The sequence below is a fragment of the Notechis scutatus genome, chromosome 3 (genome assembly GCF_049901735.1).
Source record: "Notechis scutatus isolate UNSWTSFEM ecotype Mainland chromosome 3, rNotScu1.2, whole genome shotgun sequence".
Taxonomy (NCBI): Eukaryota; Metazoa; Chordata; class Lepidosauria; order Squamata; family Elapidae; genus Notechis; species Notechis scutatus.
The window spans coordinates 119,700,797-119,724,238 of NC_142011.1; the positions used below are offsets into that span (position 1 = coordinate 119,700,797).

Sequence of the window (23,442 nt, forward strand, 5' to 3'; positions counted from 1 at the left end):
AGAAGGGAAGCCAGCCAGCCCCGCCTCCATTTCCTCGACTATCGGCGCAGGAAATTGAGGCTTCCACCCGATCCTTCTCAGTCCGGAGAAGTGGCTGCTGTCAGCAGCCGAATGCTAGATTGCAGCCACAAAGTTAGCTAGCTTTCTTTTGGCTCTTTAGTTGGGCTCCCCACTTCTTAAAGTAGCATCTGACCACTCACTGCCAGCAACTGCATGGAACCAAAGGCAATCTTTGTCCAAGCCTGGCACCAAGTTGCAACCCCTGTCCTTTAAATGCCCTGGGGGTGTGGAAGTACTTTCCTGGCTGAGGCATTTGCTCGGTTCTGGCATGTTCTCTGTGGTTGCTGCTGCAGCTGCTTCCAAAAGAAAGGAAAGTTTTCTGAGGGTTTTAGATGTGGAGAGCAGAAGATGTCCAATAAACTTGAGTGCTCAAAATGGAAAAGCCAATAATTGAAAGATAATGTGCCTATAAAGCACTGTAGGTGCCTTAGTCTTAACAGTATCATAAATCCTGGAAAATCTTCTTGTGACAACAAAGGAACTCTGTTTATTCTGCATTCAAACCCACCAAACTGCTGCTTGAACACACCAGTTCACTCAAATACTTCCCAAAATGTTATGGCAGAAATTAAATAGATTATGCTTATGTATTTGATACTGTATGTTTATTCAGTGATCAAGTCACCTGTAGAGAGTAAAGAGATTGACTTTGGTGGAGAGAGAGAAGATCTGTTCCCAAGGCAACAAATAGGTAAACACTGCTTAGGCACCATCTGAAATACATAGCTTTCAGATAAGCATCCTCGTAGGGCTGTCAAACTCACGGCCCATGGGCCGGATGTGTCACGGGCTGGCCACGGCCACACCTGGTTTAGCAAAGAAGAAAAAAGTCACGATACGTCACATGACGCCACCACAACTCCGTGAATTTGACACCCCACTACTGCATACAGTTTTGGTCACCATGATGTAAAAAAAGATGTTGAGACTCTAGAAAAAGTATAGAGAAGCGCAACTAAGATGACTAGGGGACTGGAAGCTAAAATTGAAAAACAGTTGCAGGAATTGGATATGTCTAGTTTAATGAGAAGAAGGACTAGGGGCAGTGGTGGTATTCAGCCGGTTCGCACCGGATTGGGCGAACCGGTAGCAAGAATTTGGCATGGGTCACCGAACCGGAAGTAAGTTCTGGCTGGCCACGCCTCCCACCCGGTCGCCCTCCCCGCCTGCCTGCCTGATATTCGCCTGAGGTATTTCTTTTTTTTCCCTCCCAATAATCAGCTGTAGATAAAATCAGCTGTGCCGAGATTCCCCTTGCTGAGGCCCAGGAAGGCAAAAAATTGAGGGAGGAGCTCAGCCCCCCCTCCATTTTTTGCCTTCCTGAGCTCCAGAGGAGCCTTAGGGGAGCAAAAACGCACCTCCCGAGGCTTCTCTGAGGCTAGGAAGCTCCCAAAACGGAGGTTGGAGGGGTGCTGCGTGCCCCACCCATGCTCTGTTCCTTTTCTTCCAGAGCCCCAGAGGAGCCTTAGGGGAGCAAAAACACCCCCCAGAGGCTCCTGTGTGGCTAGGAAGCTCCCAAAAATGGGTGGGGGCTGCAAAAAAGCCACACCCACCCAGTCACATGGCCACACCCACCAAGCCACGCCCACAGAACCAGTAGTAAAAGTTTTTGAATCCCGCCACCGACTAGGGGCAACATGATGGCTTTGTTCCAATATCTCAGGGGCTGTGAGAAAAAGGAAGGGATCAACCTATCCCACAAAGCACTTGAAGGTAGAACAGAAAGCAATCGATGGATACTGATCAAAGAGAGAAGCAACCTAGAACTAAAGAGAAATTTTCTGATAGTTCAAACAATTAATACGTGGAATGACATTTTTAAGACGAGACTGGACAACCATTTATCTGAAATGGTACATAGGGTTTCCTGCCTAAGCAGAGGGTTAGACTAGAAGACCTCCAGGGTCTCTTCCAACTCTGTTATTCTGTTCACTTGAATCTAAAAGAAAGAGAAGGGGAAGCACATTCAGACTTGCAAGATTGTTGTCAACCCTAGGAGGAAGACCAGACCACGAAGAGTTCAACTAGGCCGAAAATTATTTTTATAAAGATTGGTCATAGTAACAGAAACTCGCAAGTATAAATTTCCAGTGCTTTTTTTCCTTTTGCATGAATTGGCAGTTACATTGTGGAAAATTTATCAAAATATTTTGGAGTCCTCTAGATTAGCTCTCTGGTCTTGGCCATTTCCAGTGTTATCTGAAAGGGACTTACTGGAGAGACTGTGCTTTCATGAGCATGTCGATAAACAGGATGACCCTATGCAAAAACAAAACAAAACACCCCAACCTTTCATCCGTCCACAGCCCTTCCTGATTAATCAAAAAATAGCTTTCATTTTTTTTGCTATATTGTACTAGTAGTTTGCTATATTGTACTAGTAGTTTGCATATAATTGAAATGGAACTTTTATTCAAAATTATTACTATTAATGAAGTAGAATCAGTTTGATGTAGTGACCAAGCTAGAAACCGGGAGACCTTGAGTTGTATTTCTGTCTTAGGCACCGAGCCAGATCTGGCTGATCTTGGACCTGTTGCTCTCACTCTGCCTTAGGAAGAAGCCAGAGGAAGCACAAGCTACTCCTCAACTTACCACCACAATTGAGACTAGGACAGCGGTTGCCAACTGGTGGGCCACGCCCCATTGGTGGGCTGGGAGAAAATTTTGGTGGGCCGCACAGAAATCTCACCCCCAGAGCACCCCCCCCCCCCAAAGTAATTAATCCAGGCTGCGCAGAAACACAAGGCTGCGCCGCCCACATGGCCCGCAGGAACCCTCCCCACCCACTCACTCCTTACCTGGCAAACTTACCTGCTAAATTGCTATTTTTCCTTTTTCTGACCATCATCTGTTCTGCTGTGCCAATAGATTTAGATTATCTATAAAGCAGGAAATGGTTGGATTTCTTGCTTTCTAGCTAGTCTTTAGATCTTCAGCTCTGCTTTTAAGCACAGCCGAACCTCCCTTAGGACTGAAGGTCCTATTATTCAGTGCAGACTCACGGCAAGCAAATTTGAGAGATTGAGCTAGCAGATGGCAGATAGATAGATCACTGAATGATTCTGTGAGCAACTCAATCTGCCTGCCTGCCTTGCCTGCTTTTGGGTAAAAGTTTCTCTTTTTTATAAAAATTTCAATATTTATATAAATATTTATAATATTTACATACAAGCCATGCCCAGCCAGTCACATGACCACCAAGCCACACCCACAAATTAGGCCACACCCACAGAACCGGTTAGTGGTCCCTGGAATTTAAAATTATGAGTTTGGTGGTCCCTGAGGTCCAAAAGGTTGGCGACTAGAATTTCCATTGCTAAGCAAGGCAGTTGTTAAGTGAGTGGTGACCAATTTTGTGACCTTTTTTTGCCATGTTGTTAAGCAAACCACTGCAGTTGTTAAGTGAATCGCATGGACATTAAGTGAATCCAGCTCCCCCCCCATTGACTTTGCTGTCAAAAGCTGGCTGGGAAGAACACAAATAATGATCACTTGATCCCAGAACTCAGCAACTATTGTAAATACGTGCTGGTTCAAAGCCCTGGAATTTTGATCGCGTGACTGTGAGGATGCTGTAACAGTTGTAACTATGAGGCTCAATCATAAGTCACTTTTTTTCAATGCCATTGTAACTGGTCTTTAATGAATGGTTATAAGTCAAGGACTACAAAAATCTTGCCAAAAAAACCCTGCATGTATATGTCCAGGATAGTTTCCAGAAGTCAGTGCTGACTTGAAGGAACAATGTCTAGGTAGCTTATGACTTACAATCATTCATTTAATAACTATTTGAAATTGTGAGGCCACTGGAAAAAAAGTGACTGGTTCTTACACTATGAGTGTCACAGCATCCCCATAGTCACATGAGCAAAATTTGGACCCTTGGCAACTGGTATTTATGACTGAATGTCCTTAACAACTGTGCGATTCAATTAGCAACTGTGGTGATTTAGTGACTGTAACAACAACAACAAAAGATTACGAAACTGCACACAGCTCATTTAAACAACCACATCACTTAGTGATGGAAGTTCTGGCCCCAGTTGGGTCATACATTGAGGACTGCCTGCATCTATCCGGATAAAAATGGGATGATAAATAAAATGCCTTTTGGTGGTAATGGTGGGAGATTCCCCCTCTAAGGAGCACCCCTGGATGTTTCTCATTTCCACCCATCAAATTACCAACAAACAAACGGTCCTGCAGAGAGGCGGAGGAGATCCGTCCTTGCAACAGCCCAGCCACAGCTTCTTTTGAAAATGGATGCTTCCACTGGTCTGAATGGTTTTCTACGTTCTACCTAGTGCTGCAGGCAGAGATGGACCTCGGTGACAGGAAGGACTATCTGTGATGCCTTCACAGATGAAGTGAACAGGGATGTTGGGAGGGAGGGTGAAATCATTTTCATCCTTCACATTTTTTTCTGGAATATTAAGAAACATAGCATTAAAGGTAGTCTTTATTTAGTGACTACCTCATACAGCAGAAGTGGGGAACTATGGCCCCTTTAGGACTTGCGGACTTCAACTCCCAGAATTCCTGAGCCAGAAACCCACAAGTCATTAAAGGGCCACCGTTCCCCACCCCTGTCATACAATGTCGGTTCACAGTTACGGCAGTGGTACAGATGTGATGCAATGTGACTAATGCCAACATTTACAACCTTCATATGTCTGCCAAGCAAAGCGAAGTAAGGTCATAAGCACAGTCAACAGTTTCACATAGCGACCGCTTAACTTAGTGACTGAATTGGCAGTCCCAAATTGTGTGGTCCCTAATTGAGGACTGCCAGTAATAGAAATTCCTCTATTAATATGTCTCCTCCCACTCTTCTTGGTAGAAAAGAACATGACTTCAAAGAATGCAATTAGCATTGCATGTAGTAAGATTCTTAGAAGCAAGTTATGTTTTTCAGCGGAATATGTACTTTCTGTGGTTGTACTGGTGCAATACTGTTGGAAGAAATGTCCATCTGGGTTCAATTCCAAGTGGGGAGAAAGACACTGGAAACATGGAGGCTGCTTAGAAGGATGGCTTAATGGAGCAGAACCATTAAGCACATGGTCCTGGTGCAACTGAACATATGGAGTGGAGCAGTGGTGGGATTCAATTTTTTTTATTACCGCTTCTGTAGATGTGGCTTGGTGGGCATGATGTGGCTTGGTGGGCGTGGCAGGGGAAGGATATTGTAAAATCTCCATTCCCTCCCCACTCCTGGGAGAAGGTTACTGCAAACTCCCCATTCCCTCCCCACCACACTAACCTGCTTTCCAGCTCCGTTCTCCTGTGCAGGGCAACAAAAGAAGATCCAGCCGATCAGCTGGGACTCGGGAGGCAGAGAATAGATGGGGCGGGGGTGGTATTTGCCAGTTCTCCAAACTACTCAAAATTTCTGCTACCGGTTCTCCAGAACTGGTCAGAACCTGCTGAATACCACCTCTGGAGTGGAGAGTGAGATATATTTATACCCTCTCTTGGGCCTTGCAAGAAATGTTTATTTTGTTTTTATTTATTTTGATTTGTCAATTGCTTACAAGATAATAGGTATAAGTAAAATCATAGTTATGAATACATGAAATGGATACATATACGAAAAATAAAAGAAACCATAGGACAGGGACGGTAGGCACGTTGGTGCGCTTATGCACGCCCCCTAAAGACCTCTTAGGAAAGGGGTGAGGTCAATAGGAGACAGTCTAAGGTTAAAGTTTTTGGGGTTTGGGGAAAAACCACAGAGTCAGGTACAGTATTTCAAACATTGACCACTCTGTTGCTGAAGTCATATTTCCTGCAATCAAGTTTGATGCGGTTAACCTTGAGTTTGTATCTATTGTGTGCTCTTGTGTTGTTATGGTTGAAGCTGAAGTATTCATTGAGAGGTAGGACATTGCAATGTATGATTTTATATACCATACCTAGATCAGACCGAAGATGGCGTAATTCAAGGTTTTCTAGGTCTAGAATTTCAAGTCTGGTGGCATAAGGTATTCTACAATGAGTAGAGGAGAACTCTTCTTGTGAAATATTTCTGGACTTTCTCAACTGTGCTAATATCAGATACATAATGTGGGTTCCAGACTGATGAGCTGTGTTCGAGTATTGGTCTAGCAAATGTTTTGTATGCTCTAGTTAGTAGTGTGATATTACCAGAGAAAAAGCTACGTAGGATTAGGTTAACAACTCTTAATGCCTTTTTGGCTATGTAGTTACAGTGGGCTCTAGCACTTAGATCATTAGAGATGAGTATTCCAAGGTCCTTTACAGAGCTTTGATCATCAACAAGGTCTTGACTATTCAGCTTGTATTTTATTTTCTGATTTTTTTTGCCAATATGTAGGACAGAGCATTTATTTGTTGAGATTTGAAGTTGCCATTTGTTTGACTATTCTGATACATAGTCAAGATCTTTTTGAAGGGTAGCAGTATTGTCTATGGTATTGAACAGCTTTACATCATATTATATCCTATTGCTTGTCCACTAACCTTGTAGGGCAGGCTGTTTGTGTCCCAGGCTTGGTTGAATCTTGCTGGGTGATGCAATGAAGGGCAATTTCCTATTGTGGCTGAATGGCTTTGCCTTGAAGGATAATCCCATCATCCTGGAGTCTTGTAGATAAGATGGCTCAGTCTTTCTGGGGCTATTAACAAAGGTGGGGGCTGCTTTCCAAGAGCATGAATCTCCTTTTCTCATCCAGGGAGGTATAATATTTTGCCTTTTTAAAAATATTTCCTACAATATTTCATTCTTCTAGGAGAGGGGTGGGTGCTAACCTTCTACAATATTTATTAGTGTTCTGTATAAGTACATAAAAAGGTAGAAAAATACATTTCATTTCTGAACGTAAGAGTGGATACATGTTAGGAGATGGTATGATGATGAAATTGCATTTAGGGGAATCCAGTTGAATTCATGGGTGGCTTTGGCAGACATGATACAGCAACTGTTGACTGTAGAATTAGACTGCATGCATTTGCAAGCTCTTCTGAAGTAGAAACATGCCTTTGATTGTTCGGCCTTTTGCAGCAGCAGCAGCAGAGAAAAAATTCAAAATTGATCATATTTGCCCTCTGTCCCCTTTTATGCAATAGCAGGGGAATGTGCTCTTATTTTTCAAGACATGATTTATCCAATGATTAAATAGTGCTTTCCCCATGACTGAAGTGATAGCTACTGATGAGAATTCCTGCGTCACTTTAAATATGTTTGGCAAGAAAGGGAGTGACGTTACAGATTAATTTCAAAGATTGGGAAACCCCCCACCTCCAAGGATGAGATAGTTGGAGTGACAGAACAGCTGCAAGCATTGCAAGAAAAGTTTAATATTTCTGCTAAAGTAGATAATTAGCAGCCAAGAACGAACTAAAGAACTGCCATCTTATCAGAACAATAACTTTCTGTTTTGAGACATTGCTCTAAAATGGAATGGATCCAATGCCTCCAATGTCTTTCAATATTTCCAGTTCAAGCTGGTAAGGAAGCTACTTTTAGAAGAAAAAGATAAGCTCCAAGAGATAATGTGTGATAAGATATTGTGTTAGGCTTCTAGTGGAAAGATTCCAATTTGATAATATAAACTACTGAATATCCTTTTGCAAGTCACTTTTGCTAAGTTTCATGATTTATCTGGCTTTTTAGCCTTATAGTGTTGCGTGAAACCCAGCATCGTAGTTTGAAATTACTTATTCAAATTCATAAGAAATGTCTAGTTTAGCCCCCCTATTTCCCTTTTTCAATGAACGTTTTGTAGCAAGAGATTTGGCTTCTTTCATTAGGAATGTCCCCATTAAAACCACTTGCAAAACTATACAGCTATCCCTTTTGTTTCAGTATTGGCAAATGTTTTGATAGGTTCTGTATTTTTCAGTTTTTTGTTTTCCCTAGGTTGAGTAGAAGGAAGACATCTTTAAAGAAGAACTAAACAATCCTTAGAAGTCTCTCAAAGAGAATTGTTTGGTCCTCTTTTCTAACCATAACCCTAATCCTTCTGAAATTCATTGCCTTCATTACCGGTCTATAGAACCCATAGCTCTGAAGACCAGCTGACACCGAACCAGTTTGCTGCGACAATTTTCTGGTCTTCTGTTTGGCCCACCCATCTGCCCGGGCTCTAGGCTACGCTTTATTTCCTCCTCAGCTGCTTTGTGCGGTACAGCTGAGTGCCACTCGTCAGCAAGAGAAGGTGAATGCTTGCCGGAGCCGGTAATTTGTATATAAGTGTGCAAAGCGCGCACTCACCGAACTGGTTGTTATGCCAGTAGGATCCCACCCCTGGAAGAAGGGTGGAGATAACGGGCTTAAAAGTAAGTTGCCCCCAGATTCTCAAATATTCATGTACTTGTTGGCATAGCAGGAGATATACACTGTGATGACATAAGATGTAGATGATGTAGTGGAACCTTGGAGGTTAGAAATTGATGGCAAAACTTTAAAAGATGGCACACTCTTTTAAAGTTTTATTAAGTACGTAACCTTATTGTTTTCACTCAGGTCATGATGACGTTATCAGTGAGAATGAGGAGGAATTCCTGTCATGAGGAATATTTACATAGGTTAATAATGTTTGCTCCAAGAGAAGTGTAAGTAAAGGATCATGATGACCCTTCCCAAGTGTGACGAAACCAACTGTTAGAGGCCGAGGGTGGAAAGGTTAACTTCCATATCTTCCCTTTAAAAAAACCTCAGGCTTTTTAAGTTAATCAAGTAGCTATAATATCTCACAAAACAATTTAATTCAACTGCTAAGAATGAGACACTGAGAGATTATGTGGAAAACCAAATGGTAAAAGCAAGTATCTTCTCCCAAAATTTCCACATCTTTCCAAAATGTTGGGAATGACGTGCAAGGATCGCTTTGATCTTCTTACTGTTTTTTCTCTTTAAAAATAGTTTTTAGTACACAGGAAGAAAGAGGTGGGGAATATAAAATAGAAAAAAAAATACAATAGAAAATGACACAGTTTTTAAATACTACATTAAATCTAGAATAAGTAGAATGATATTAATCAGTCCTTTAATTACATCGATGGAGTGAGCGTGTATGAGCAGAGAACCAACGATGTCAATTCTAGGTTGTACGAATGGGTTGGCCCCATACTCAGTAAACATATTATTCTTCATATTAATAAATTCCAACATTTTGGTACATAATTTATTATATGATATTATTACAATATATTACAATATATTTATAATATATTAACAAGCTAACCATTATTTTATCAAAATAAAATAAAATTTACAAAGTTTAGATGTCACATTAGTGGCACATCTAAAACTTCTGAATTACAATCAGCACTAAAATAGTTTTGGGCGATTCCAAATATTTTTATAAACAATTAAAGAGTAATGAAACAATTACTCACCTTGGTAATTCTCTTTAATTGTTCATAAAAATATTTGAAATCACCCAAACAATTTTAGTGCAGATTGTAATTCAGAAGTTTTAGACGCCAATCAATGCATGATGGCATGATGGCTGAGCAGTTAAGATGCTGGGCTTGTTGACCAGAAGGTCGTGAGTTCAAGATCAAGTACTGCATGATGGAGTGAGCTTCTATTATTTGCCTCAGTTCCTGCCAATTAGCAGTTTGAAAACATGTAAATGCAAGTAGATAAATAAGTACCAGTTTTGTGGGAAGGTAATAGTGTATGGTCATGCTGGCCACATGACCATGAAAGCATCTTTGGACAACTCTTCAGCTGTTGAATAGGAAATGAACACTGCCCCCCGAGAACTGGACACAACTGCAGGGGAAACCTTTATCTTTTTAATGCATGTGGAGTTTGTAATTGAAAGATGTTTTTAATTGCCTGCAGTTTTCAACAACTTGTTAAAAGTTTGATTGCGAGTACAATGTAGAATATTAATACCACTATTAACCCATGAATTCTCCTCCAAAAAGCTTTACCTGAAATTTTCAAACTGTCCCCAGTTTGATATTGCTGACAATATCAAATCAAATATTTATGACTTTATTACAGTCACAGACCACTATATGCTAACAGTATGAATCCTCATTCATGCAGGTCATGATTGTCCCAAAGGTACTTTTTCAAAGGCAACTGGACTTCCTTTGTTTTTCCTTGAAGACATTTCACTTCTCTTTCAAGAAGCTTTTTCAGTTCTGATTGAATTTGACAGTATGAATATTCTGAGGATAAATCTGTCAAACTTTGAATCTAACAATCCCCCTTCTGTCCTCCCTGCTGGAGTTTTTTTAGGCAAACAAGATACAAAAGTTCTTTTTTAAACATGCAAAATATTATAACACTGTTGGGTAAGAACAAGTGGGTTGAAGCCTTTTGTCCAGCAATGGGATTCTCCATGTTTAACAACCGGTTTGGTGATTGTGTGATTTGTGTGCGCACGCGCGCTTCGAGCTCGCCCACGCCTAATGCACGCTATGTGCGTATGTGCAGCACTTGAGTATCCCAGCTGAGAAGCGGCAATCCACTGTGCCATGCTAATCAGCTGAGGCAATATAGGCAGGTAAAACACAGGGGCGGTCAGGCCCACATGATGGTCACAGTGAAACGGTTTGCTGCCAGCTGATTTTTGGAGCAAGGGGTTCAGCCGAACCAGTCCAAACCAGTAGAATCTCACCACTGCTTTTGTCCTGTGTCAGATAAGTAAAAATCTGCCTCCATTGCCCTAGGCTCAGACATCACCCCATACAACTATAGTCTTTAGTATCAGGATAGCAGAGCAAATACCTTGATGATTAAAATGTAAAATATGAAATTACAATTTGTTTTAAATATATATTTTTTGTTTTTGCTTTAGAAATCTATTTGGACTCCTGATAACACATAAAATATTGGGGACAGGGTTCCCCATCTTGTTCTGGACTCCTGTATAATACCTAAAATATTGGGGACTGGGTTCCCTATCTTGCTTTTGTCTTTCTATATTCTCCTTTCTGTATCTCTTCATAGAGGAACTTCAGAACAAACTGTTGAATACAGTGCAATGTCTTTTTGTGATAATATGTATTGTATTAAGCTACATTTATTATATTTGGCTACCTATATTTATCTGAAGAGGCAATGGGCATGATTGAATGCATTAAATTTTGAATAAGCTGAAGAAAATGATATTTAACTGCACCTACACCGTATGCACAATTATTAGACAAGTGAGTATTTTGACCATATGATCATTCTTATGCATAAAATTGGAGGTGGAGGTTTTCCACCTCCAAGCTGTATAAACTTGAATGTTTAGTTGCATAAGCATATCAGATGATGTGTATTTGTGTAATGAGGGAGGGTGTGGCCTAAGGAGATCAACACCCTATATCGAAGTGTGCATAATTATTAGGCAGCTTCTTTTCCTCCGGCAAAATGGCTAGAAAAGAGATTTAACTGACTCTGAAAAGTCGATAATTGTAAAAAGTCTTTCAGAGGGATGCAGCACTCTTGAAATTGCTGAGATATTGGAGTGTGATCACAGAACCCATCAAATGTTTTGTTGCAAATAGTCAACAGAGTTGCAAGAAACATGTTGAGAAAAAAAGACGCTTGTTAACTGCCAAAGATTTGAAAAGAATCAAACATGAAGCTACCAGGAATCCATTATCCTCCAGTGCTGTCATATTCCAGAATTACAACCTACCTGGAGTGCCCAGAAGTATAAGGCATTCAGTGCTCAGAAACATGGCCAAAGTAAGAAAGGCTGAAACCCAACCACCACTGAACAAGACACATGAATTGAAACGGCAAGACTGGGCCAAGAAATATCTGAAGGCAAATTTTTCAAAGGATTTATGGACTGATGAGATGAGAGTGACTTGATGGACCAGATGGATGGGCCCATGGCTGAATCAATAATGGGCACAGAGCTCCACTTTGACTCAGATGCCAGCAAGGTGGAGGAGGGGTACTGGTATGGGCTGGTATTATTAAAGATGGACTCCCAAAACCTACTGCCAGGTTTTAGAATGCACTTTCTTCAAGTAGTGGTACAGGAAAAAGTCTGCATCTTTCAAGACCACCATGATTTTTATGTAGGACAATGCTCCATTGCACGCATCAAAATACTCCACTGTGTGGCTAGCAGTAAAGTCTTTAAAGATGAAAGAAATAATGACATGCCCCCCTCCTCACCTGATCTAAACCCTATTGAGAACTTGTGGGCCCTTCTTAGACGGGAGATTTATGGTGAAAGAAAACAATACACCTCTCTGAACAGTGTCTGGGAGGCTGTGGTTGCTGCTGCACAAAAAGTTGATGGTCAACAGATCAAGATACTGACAGAGTCTTGTGACTATTATTGAAAAGAAGGGTAGCTATATTGGTCACTGATTTTTTTTTTGAACTGTCAGAAATGTTTATTTGTAAATTTTGAGTTGTTTGTTTATTATTCTCACTTTGACAGATGAAAAAAAATGAGCAAGATGGGAAAATTTTTCATTTAGTTGCATAATAATTCTGCACACTAATAGTTGCCCCCAATAATTCACCTAAGAAAGCCATAACCTCACTTTTACTTTATTAAATATTCAGATTTGAGGTTTATTAACATTTCGGATTGACCGAGAGCACTGTAATTGTTCAATAATAAAATTAATCCTAAAAAATACAGCTTGCCTAATAATTACGCACACAGTGTACTGGTAACAATCTTATAAAAAGCTCAACTCCCAGAGCCAACCAAATAGTTTCCTTGATCAAAATATAGAAGTAATTTTCCCTTTCCTTCTCCTCCTTTTCCAACTTCCCAATCTTCCCAGGGGTTCTGCAGTGGTCGTAAGTATGAAAAACTGTCATAAGTCACTGTTCTCAATGCCCTTGTAACTTTAAATGGTCACTAAATGAATGGTTGTAAGTTGAGGACGATTTGTATGGCATTTCACTCATTAAATTTTTAAAAATGGATGTTCTTGATCTTGCAGATTTTTTGTATGAAACTCACCAGAATTTTATCTAGAAATATTTTGCACATTTGTATCCATAGACTGAGTGAGAAATATCATAGATCTGATGATTGCAAGATGTATGGTTCCTTCATGTCAGTACATAGGATCTCCAGGAAACCTTTTCTTTAGTATTCTACCTTTTAAATTTTCATCTCATAGGGCATTATATGGAAATTTGTTGTTGTTAGTCGCAAAGTCGTGTCCGACCCATCGCGACCCCATGGACAGCGTTCCTCCAGGCCTTCCTGTCCTCTACCACCCCCCAGAGTCCATTTAAGTTCACATCGACTATGGAATATGGAAATCAAGCATGTCTAAATTCATGTTCTGTCACTGCATAGAGCAGATATTAACAGTGAGCAGCTGATTACCAGCTGCAGACTCCAGCCTTCAAATTTTACAGTACCCTGTTTCTGTTATAACCTTCTGTAAGACATACACATAGTTAATTCAGCTGAAAAAGATATATAATAAATTGCCAGAACAATAACTCAATACATAGCTAGGGGTGTTATACTTTATTTCCTGGTCCTTGAACAGAAACCTAAACCAGAAAAGAGGATTTACTGGAATATATCAGACATTTCTTAAGTATTTTTTTTTTTGCCATTCTAAAAGCAAAATCTCAACCCAGTGTTGAAAATATTAAAAGTGAATTCTAGGTTATTAATCATATGGATGACATTGCTGGCAAAAGCCACCTCAGGAACTGTAATTTTGTGAGGCAAATCCAAATTTCTGATTCCTGGATTGGAAGTGATTAGTATTTATTTCCTGCTCTGTTATTTCACAATGTGCAATCAATGCATAGCTGTGAAGGAAATTGTAAATCATATGAAATTGGATTAGGTTGAATCAACTTCAATATTTCAGGCCTGATCTTCCAGCCCATTTGCTCCAGATGTAATGGATTAAAACCCATTATTGTCAGCCTGCTAGCATATTGAATGGCTCAGTGTGATGAGATTGCAGTTAAACACATCTGGTGGACATCAGATGGGGGTGGTTAGACTTGCCTAACAATGTCTGCTGCTATACTGCCACTCATCAAGATTGCCTAACAATGTCTGCGACTATATCAATACTCATCAAGATTTTGAGTAGGAATGTTTTTATCAATCCTGATACTTGGAAAACTTATTTGAAGATCCTAGGAATTGAACCCTGGACTTGTTGTAGACAAGGCATGTACTTTACTATTGGATTGTTTTATAATGTTATCTGTTCCATTGGTTTTAGGAAGTATATCTTTATTGCTGAAGCTTCAAGGTGACTAACAGCTGCAAATACAACAAAAGAACAACAAATAAAATGAAGAAAAGAAAATGTAAAGAGCAATGTACACACAGTTGAAGGTTAGTTAAAGTTCAGAATGAGAAGGACTTCACCTGTGCAAAAGACATTTTACTGAATGTTGTATGGGTGACAATCAAATAGTAGAATACAATATGACAGTAACAAATATGAAGCCTTTGAGAATGTGATACTTTTAAATGAATCATTAAAATTAATTAAAAGTGTTAAAAGGCTAAAAGTTCAGAAAATTGTATTAAAAAAACTTGTTTTAGCATATACCAGTTGCTATGTCACTTCATTTGGCAGGGAAATTTGGAACAATCAGTCAAAGGATTGTAGATATATATGGGAAAAGATAATATACAGGAAGGTTCGATAATGTTGAGTAAAGAATGTGCAGGGCAAAATTTCATAGTTCGAGCAGAAGCTGCTTCTTTGCAAATCATATGAAATTGGATTAGACTTTGATAACATGATGTTGCTGTGTTATATTTCTAACGTCACTCAGAACTCATGTGTAATGTGACTTTACCCTCTTTTATAGGCCTGCTCCCATCCTTCTACAACAGGGCTGTCAAAGTCGAGGCCCGTGAGCCAGATGCATCACATGGTGGCCATGCTCCTGCCCAGTTTAATGAACGGGGGGAAAGTTCCAATACATCACGTGACACTGCCATGATGACTTGAGTTTGACATCCCTGTCCTACAATATATTTTAAGTGTAGTCTGTCATCACTAAAGGGCTGCTCACCTTGATCTGGCCAGTGACAGCCTGAAGAAGGTAAAGGAGGGTAAAGGGAGCAACGCAAGTGTGCTGATATGACTTGGTTTAAAGAAACAATCTTAGCAAAAAGAGGCAGAATCATTTTATAATAGTAAAGAAGCTGTATGTCTGTGAAGAAATTCATGTCCCTGAATGTTGAAGTATGTTGAAAGCATCTGGATAAGATTAACAGGAGTGGAAAAAAAATATGTGATAGCATTGTGGTAGGAGTTTACTATAGGTTAGCTAGGAAGGAAAAACTTTAGGAAGGCTTGTTCTAAGTTTAGGCACGCTGGTATGGCCTTGGGAGGTCTTGCAGAAAATCTCTTGGGCCCTTGAGGCAGAGATAGCATAGTAAGAAATCCAGTTATGCTGACAGAGAGCCAATAATGCTGACTTAAGACTCTGAATCTTCATATCTCTGATTTATATGAATATTTTTCTTTAAAAACAAGTGTTTTTTTCAGGGGATGATATTGTTCAGGCTCTTATTAGAACTGAATTTCATCTCCTCTTTGTTTAGTAAACCAATTTCCATTTTTCTATATGCTCTGACAGTGTTGCTATTCTGTCTGTATCTCAAGTGGCTCTGCAACAATTGCATTGCATTATCTATCCAAAATGCTGAAAATCAAGCACATGAAAACCAAGGTGATACACTAACCAACCCCCACATTTGGAAAACTGACAATCTTTTCCTGGAAACTGTCCTTCAAGCCTCATCCTGCTTGGAATGCAATAATTAGATATATAGCCTGTGAGGGCAACAGCTGTCTTCCTGCAGCAGGTAAACTTTTAAAACCCAAAGTGCTAAGTTTAGTGCACAGTGTTGGGCTTTCTAGATACATATGCATTAGAAGCAGTGCAGTTTAACTTTATAAGATCTCTTCTGTTGCCAAGGGATGTCTCCACCTGGAGTCTGATGCATTTCCACTTATAACACTGCAGGTTGAAGTATTAGCGTAAGTAAATTGTTGGTGAGGGGAGACTCTTTAGACCAATTAATATTGGCAGATAAGATATTAGTCTCATTGGAAGAAAGAAGTGACCAGTAATCTGGATTACTGTGGGCTCAACCATCATTTTATTTGTGTTTTTATCCATTTGTTGTATGTTTGTGGGGGGGGAATAGGAGGAGGAAGAAGTGTAATATTCTTACTTTGAGTTATAGGTAGCCCTTGATTTACAACCACAATTGAGCTCAACATTTCTATTGAGACTAAGTGAGACAGTTGTTAAGTTAGTTTTGCCCCATTTTATGATGTTTCTTGCCATGGCTGTTAAGTGAATTGTAGTCATCAAACTGGTAGTAACACCGGCTGAATCCCACCCCTGTCGCTAAGCAGATGGTGTGTAAGTCGAGGACTACCTGTGCTTCTGAAGTAATAAAACTGAGATTTTTTTTAAAAAAAAGAAAGAAAGCAAACAAACAATTAGAGAACCTTTGAGGTTTTCTCTCTCTTTAGTTTTCATGCACCTGAATATGCCCATTTATTAAAGAGAAGGGTGTGGACCCTTCTGAATTTAGCTCTTCCCAGGAATCTTTGGCTCTAGCTCAAAGCTGGGTGGGTAAGAGAAATAAGCACAAGAGTTACAGAGTCTTCAAAGCAAGGGAAATTTTTATTGTTTTTTATTCTGAAATCATGTTATAGTAGCCACAAATAAAAAGGAGAAGAAAAGAAAGGGAAAAAAAAACATTTGATCACACCATTTTGAGGTTTCATTTTCTATGGAATTTCCCACACCAGATAAAACTAAGCAGACAGGTAGACAGACAAACGGATAGACACAAGCAATATATAAGGCAAGATAGGGATGGCAAATGTAGCACTCTTTTTTTTTTTTTTTGTCCTGATGACTGCATTCATGCCCTAAGTGGGTTGCCATTGCTTTCTGCTGGGTATGCAGCTGTTTTAATTTCTTCAACATTTGTTTTACCACTGCAGTGATGAGTCTCTTCACACCCAGCTCCCATTCATCCAAGACATTACCAGGGTTGACCTTGCTTAGGTTATGAGGTCAGCATAAGTTGGCTAGTTGCTGCTATCTGCCGAGCCTTTCCTGGTGTTCTCCTGTTTCCTATAGGTCTATAGCAGGGTGGACAGTTGGTGGTGTTCCACATTTTGTTGGCCTCGAAATCATGCCAACTCTGACCATTGAAGCCATGATAGCTAGGGGCTTATGGGAGTTGAAGTCCAGCAATATCTAAATAGGTGCAGCTTGCTAACCTTTTTTTTTAATGGAAATTAATCTGGAGAGACATCTACGTTACATGTTTTATAATAGAATATTGACTCCAGTATTACAGTTCATATGCTTTCCAAGACTGCATACATATAATCAGTCTTTTTAAAAGGAAATGACTACATGACTCAGGTCTCAGTGTCTCTAAATTTCTACATAGGATATTAATATTTTGTGTTATATCTTGTTCAATCTAGAGGAGACCTATATACTCAGTTTTTCCACAGTGGAAAAACAATATTTCACCATTGGCCAATGAGTGGTGGATTTTATTCTTTTATTATGAAAATATTAGAAATCAGTTTGTGCCAAAAAAATATAGGTTACCTATCCTGCTTCCCAACTGAGCATCCTTTATTTGTATCATAATTGCATATATTGAGGCATCTGGATTTAAGTTGTTGTTAGTTGTATCATGCACTTAAAGTAACACTCTTTCATCTTCCTCTCTTTCCAGCAACTGTACAAAAATAAGATAAGATAAACAATCCATTTAAAATATCCAGGCAGTCAGACTTCTGAATTTTGCTATGGCTTTCTTGAATTAAGACTAGATTCAGCAGAGATGCTAACAATAGGAACAAAGTTTTCCTCTGCATGCTAAGAACAGGATGTATCTGGTAGGCTATGGCAAACTCATTATGTTAAGTTAGTTTGTGGTATTTTATTATAGCCATTTTATTTAGTCCTAATGGAATTATTAATAGAAACCAGTGGGATTTCTAATAGAGAGAGTTACTTTTGTTTCAAACCCATTCTTGAATAATGTTATCAAAGTGGACAGTGATGTAGATTTAATAGCAAAAAATACAGAATGTTTGCTTAAATTAACGTGTATCCCAGACATTCAATTAGTTATAGAAATATTTCAAAAGAAGAAACGGAGGGAAATCTGGGCCTGTAGCTGCAAATCAGGTATTAAAATTGCCACGCCTAAAAACTGTTCTAATATCAAATGCTTCTGTAAATACTTTTTGCTGGGGGAGGGAATTATGGAGATATTCACAATTTATTTTCCTCATCTCATCAAATATTTGTGAATATATGTTCTAAGGCTGATTTATGGAATTCAAAATCACTAACACCTTAAATACAGCCTTTAAAACCCTGCAGAAAATGTGATTTAGATAAACTACTAAATCAACCTTTCTATGGACACTGCACTTACGGGAAAATGCCAGGAAGAATATATATTTCACATTTCTAGCTTGTTATCTGAGCCTGATGTTGTGGGCGGAGAGAGACTGACTGGCCTCAAATCAGCCAGCCTGCTTTTATTATTTTAGAGATCATAAGTCCCAAGAAAAAAAAGGAGCAGTAAGCTGAAAATGGAGCCTCTTTAAATGGAGGGAACAAACCTTTATCCCTACCATATCACTGCATTTTCAGTCTATACACTCTGCATACTGAAATCAAATTGAATATAAAAAATGAAATCTGCTTACATTTTGGAGTAGTTACAGTATCCCCAGGGTTGGTCACATAGACTAACCAAGTTATTTTTAAAGAGCTAACCCTGAAAGAGAAATTTCAGAACTAGCTGTACAAGATGCGACAGTCGGTAACATTTGCTATTACCATCTTTATAAAATGTTGCCAGAATGAGGTATAAAGCACATTTTATTGAACAACGTTCAGCTTTAATACAGTTAACTTCGAAATGGTTTCAAATTTCTGCTGTATTCCCCAGTAACTGTTTTCCTCAAGCACCCAGTCGAGAAATATGTTGGATCATAAATGGCATCTATATTTTTCTCCTTCTCCCCATGAGCTGATAGGGAAAGCATAGATGAGGCATAGTTGGTCACTGCAGCTGTTTCTGTTTCAGTGAGATTGAGTCATCCCTAAACAATGTGATAACATTTAGCAAAGCTTCCAGGGATCAGCAAAACAGCAGAATCTGAAGTCTAAGCAGGCATGCAGTACCTTTTTACTGAACCGAGTACAGCCAATTCAAGACAAGTTAAATTTCAGTTCTGTGAATTCAATTCCTCTGATTCCCTTCAAATCAATTTCTATGGACCACAATTAGTTTAAACCCAAGGGAGAAAATGGATATAAGACTTCACAACTAACAAAAATAATTTGAAAGATGATTCGACTGGGCTGTTATCACAGTGGTTCTATTGGAATTAGTTTAAGAAATATGCTTCCTTCCTTCTGATCGTTTTTTTTTTAAAGAAAGGATTGATACGAAGTTGGCATTGCAGTAGTAAAATAAAAACTAGGTGGGCATAAATAAAGATTTGCTGCTTAGAAAAATGTACCACTTGCTTCCCTAGGCAAGAAGGGAATGCTGATCTAACAATCAACTGACCGACCAGCATGTACATAAAGTGGATTGCAACGTCAAATCTGTCATTGTTGTCAGAGATACAAATCTTGATAAATTTACTCTTAAAGGTTTTATTTCTAGTTTCACCCTTGTGGTTTTAATGATGCAACTGTAGCAGTCCTCTTGCAAAATATTACATGAAAAATGTATAGTTTTTAAAAATTTCAATTGCAATGTATACCTTCCCTTCCTTCTCACACCAAAATCACACCACTGACTACAAACCCTCCTTGCTTCCTGCTGCCCTGCTCTCTCCTTGGTCTTTTACCCAAGAGTAATTATCCGTGACATTCTTAGAATTTTTCTTGACCTCCTTGGCTTTTATTTTTCTGTAGATGACCCAAGCTAGGGCAAAAGACACCAGGAATAAAACACCCACACCGCCCAAGATAAGATATAAAAATTGCTTGGAGCCATGACTGTTCTTATCTATCCTCTCATCTCTGATATGGGGTTTGTCCTCAAGTGCACTGCTGACCACAGCTGGCTGAAGGGTGTAATCCTGGGATCCTTCTAGCTCAGCTTGAAGTGGAGGATCAGTCAGCAGGGCTGGTAACTCTGAAGCAGGATGAATATCTGTTGGAATCCATTCTCCTCCTTGAATGAATGTTGAAGAGGTGCTGCTTGTGGGATCCAAGAGGCAAGAGATCCCATTGGGTGCCAAAATCCAGCCATCCCTACAAGAGCACCGGTAGCTGCCAACTTGATTGATGCACATATGTTCACAAAGTTCTTCCTGACACTCATCAATATCTAGACAAGAAGAGCTATTAATACCTTCCAGCTGGTATCCTGGCTGGCAAGAGCAGTGGAAGGAGCCATGAGTATTTACACAAATCTGGTCACATGGTGTGTTCCTCGCACACTCATCAATGTCCTGGCATGCCTGGTGGTCAGACTCAGCAGGCATATAGCCAAGGTTGCAATGACATGTGAAGGACCCCTTGGTATTCACACATATTTGTTCACAAGGACTTTGAAGCGCACCACACTCATTCACATCTATGCAGCTCCGCTCATCATCAGCCAGAATATAACCAGAAGCACAGAGGCATTGGAAGCCCCCAGGGTATGGTTTACACTGTCCTTGACATGGATTGGAGCTGCAGTAGTCCACGGGGACACAGGAAAGATGATCCCCTCCAAGTTGGTATCCTGAGCGGCATGCACATTGAAACAAACCCTTGCCTTGATTCAAGCACTCATGTTCACAACCCCCATTGCTGTAGCTGCAACCGTAAATGGGCGAAGCACAAAACGGACCTGGGCTGCTCCATTCAGAGACATTGCTGTTTGGCTGTGGCTTGCACACAAGGAAGATGTTAGGTATCTCCTCTCCTTGGGGCTCACATGCTACATCAGCCGTGGAGCCAAAGGGTACAGTTACAAGGAACTCAGTGGCTACACCAAAAGGGGTGCTGTAGCTGACCACGCCTGGCCCTGCCAGTATGAGCGGACGGCACATTCCCTGGAAACTGAACTTGCACAAGAAGCCTGACAACCCAGCAGTTGCATTGCCACAGAGGCTGTCTACCCAGGGCAGTTCCTGAGATGAGAAGGGAGCTCCCTGAAGGGCCACACACATATTTAACAAGCAGGTTTCCCGGGGTTCCTGTCCCCATTTAGAGTACTGGGTGTCCTCACCTCCTGTCACCCAGCGGAAGCCCCTCAGTGGCCGATGTTTATCGTAGCACTTGCCTTTCTTTCGGTGAAGCCCGATCCACAATCTTACCTCTGAAACTGTGCCGGCTTCCCCTTTGGGCATCTTGGTGAGCAGCTGTGGGACAAGCAAAGCCTCCTCTTGGCTTTTCAGAGTCATCAGGTTACCCCCATTGTCCTTGCACTTTTGCTGAGCATCCATCCAACTAAACCGACCAAAATTCAGTGTGTAGCACGTGGTCCCAGAACACAAAGCTTCCACCTCTTCACTGGGCTGAACTGTCAGTCCCAAAATCAGCAGCTGCCAAAATACTTGCTGAGGAATCCCCATCTTTGCTGCATGAAGGAACAACGAACTGAGTGATTTCAATCTCAGCTCAAATTCTATAAATGTCTGTAAAGCATATGCCAAGACAATAGAGCTCAGCTTGTTTGCCTCCCATATCCCTTTGGCTCAGTGGCTGGGTCATAATGCATCCTGTCTTGGTTGAGAGTCTTATTTGTCACCGGAGACTTAAGTTTCCTGAGAGTGTTTCATTGTCAGCTGCAGCCCTTGTTGTTCGGTTTGTTTTTAACCTATGGGGATAGGAAACATCCCTTTTATACCCTCTCTCAGTTTTCTTATTTTTAACCTAGCTCTTTTCCTTCATGTGGGAATCTCGGTGGAATGTACACTGCTTCTCTTCCCCCCACCCCTCCTGCCTGGCCTTATAAAATATCACCAAACTTTCAAACAAACCAAATAGGGCTTTCCAGTTTTGCAGTGGTATTTTTTTTAAATTGTGATTTGGACATAAGATGCCACATCTAGATGGAAAAACATTGTACAATCTTTCATAATGTTAACCTCTCATATTTATGATCCTTAAATAGACATAAAACCCTGAAATAGAAATTGGGTCATGGGAATGCCTTCATTTTAAAGGCAGCCATGCTTTTTAAGGGTTCAGAACTGATTCCTATAATAGTGTGAAATCCTCATTCAGCCAAAACTGACAGGCCTGTTTTGTTCCTATTGAATTTTTAACAGGTTTACAATGTAATGCTCACAAAGAATGTTCTTAAATCCAGAATTATTAATGTAACATTTGAGATAATGCAGTTACAAAGAACAACACTAGTTTACTTTTGAGATGTGTGAAATTACATCCAGGCTCCAAACAAGATTCCTAACTGTAAAACTGATGGTATGAATTCTACTTTAAGGTGACATAGAAATTTAGGAAATTGCCTTAGTACTGAATTAGGCTGAGGATAAATAATTGTTATCAACTATTACAGCCTTCTGAATGTGGGTTCACTGCAGCTTTGTTAGATTACAATTCCCATCACCTCCAGGTATGTGCAGAATGGGAATTGTAGTTCAGCACATGAAGTGGGAACAGTATTTGCAAAAGCTGCTCTGCTCTTAATTGGAAGAGTCTCCCAGAGATTTAGACAGCAATCTTTCTCAGCCCTGATCCTGGTGCTCCATGCAGCAATGTGAAGAACAACAATTTCAGAGATACAACAAAATATTGTTCTCATGATAAAAGATGGTTCCTGGAAGAAAAGAAGTTTCCCACGTGAAATGGATCAGACCATGCAGTTGGATGGCAGTACCAGGAGGTATGTGAAAAGTGCTAAAGGAAATCTGATCAAAAACTAAAAATACATGAGAATTTTGTCATCCTTTGGAGCCATTATAGAGAATCAGATAGATATTACACATCTGGTAGTTGGGGAAGAAAGCAAGTTATGTTTTTCTCCTTTGTGGCCACAGAAATTCATTGAATTGAGTTTTTCAGAGCTATTGGACACATGACTGTGTCTTTAATCACCTCAACTGATGTTCCGCTAATATAGTTTGCATACTTCTTCATAAATGAAAAATCATGTGAAATTAACATAGGCCTCATGTCCATCTCTCCTATTGTTTAGTTTTTCTGCTGAATGAGAAGGTATCTTCATCTTGTAGATCAGGGGGTCTAAAGATTTTATCCTTCTAGTGATTTCTGAGATTACTTACTTTTTTTTGTCAGGAAGAGTTTTCTGAATTCCTAAAGGAATCATGGTGAGAGCTTTGCCTAAAAAAAACATATTTGAGTCTGCAATAGTGTAATAAATATTGGCCCAAATCCAACATTCCACATTTAGCATTTGATGGTACTACAGTGCCAGAGGC

At 40.0% G+C, this 23,442-nt stretch overlaps 1 protein-coding gene and 1 long non-coding RNA gene across 2 annotated transcripts in view; one reads left to right on the top strand and one right to left on the bottom strand.

Annotated features, from left to right (window-relative positions):
- Positions 1–13,180: 13,180 nt before the first annotated feature.
- LOC113415236 (uncharacterized) overlaps positions 13,181–23,442 on the top strand; it is a 54,784-nt gene continuing 44,522 nt past the window's right edge. Inside the window, exons 1-2 of the long non-coding RNA XR_003371284.2 lie at positions 13,181–13,409; positions 14,221–14,336. This is a non-coding gene — a long non-coding RNA (uncharacterized LOC113415236). The remainder of the gene's footprint in view (positions 13,410–14,220; positions 14,337–23,442) is intronic.
- On the bottom strand, positions 16,656–21,866 carry CD93 (CD93 molecule). The gene has a single exon (XM_087961113.1). The coding sequence runs from the start codon at positions 21,607–21,609 to the stop codon at positions 19,837–19,839; it is 1,773 nt and encodes a 590-aa protein (XP_087817239.1). The 5' UTR covers positions 21,610–21,866; the 3' UTR covers positions 16,656–19,836.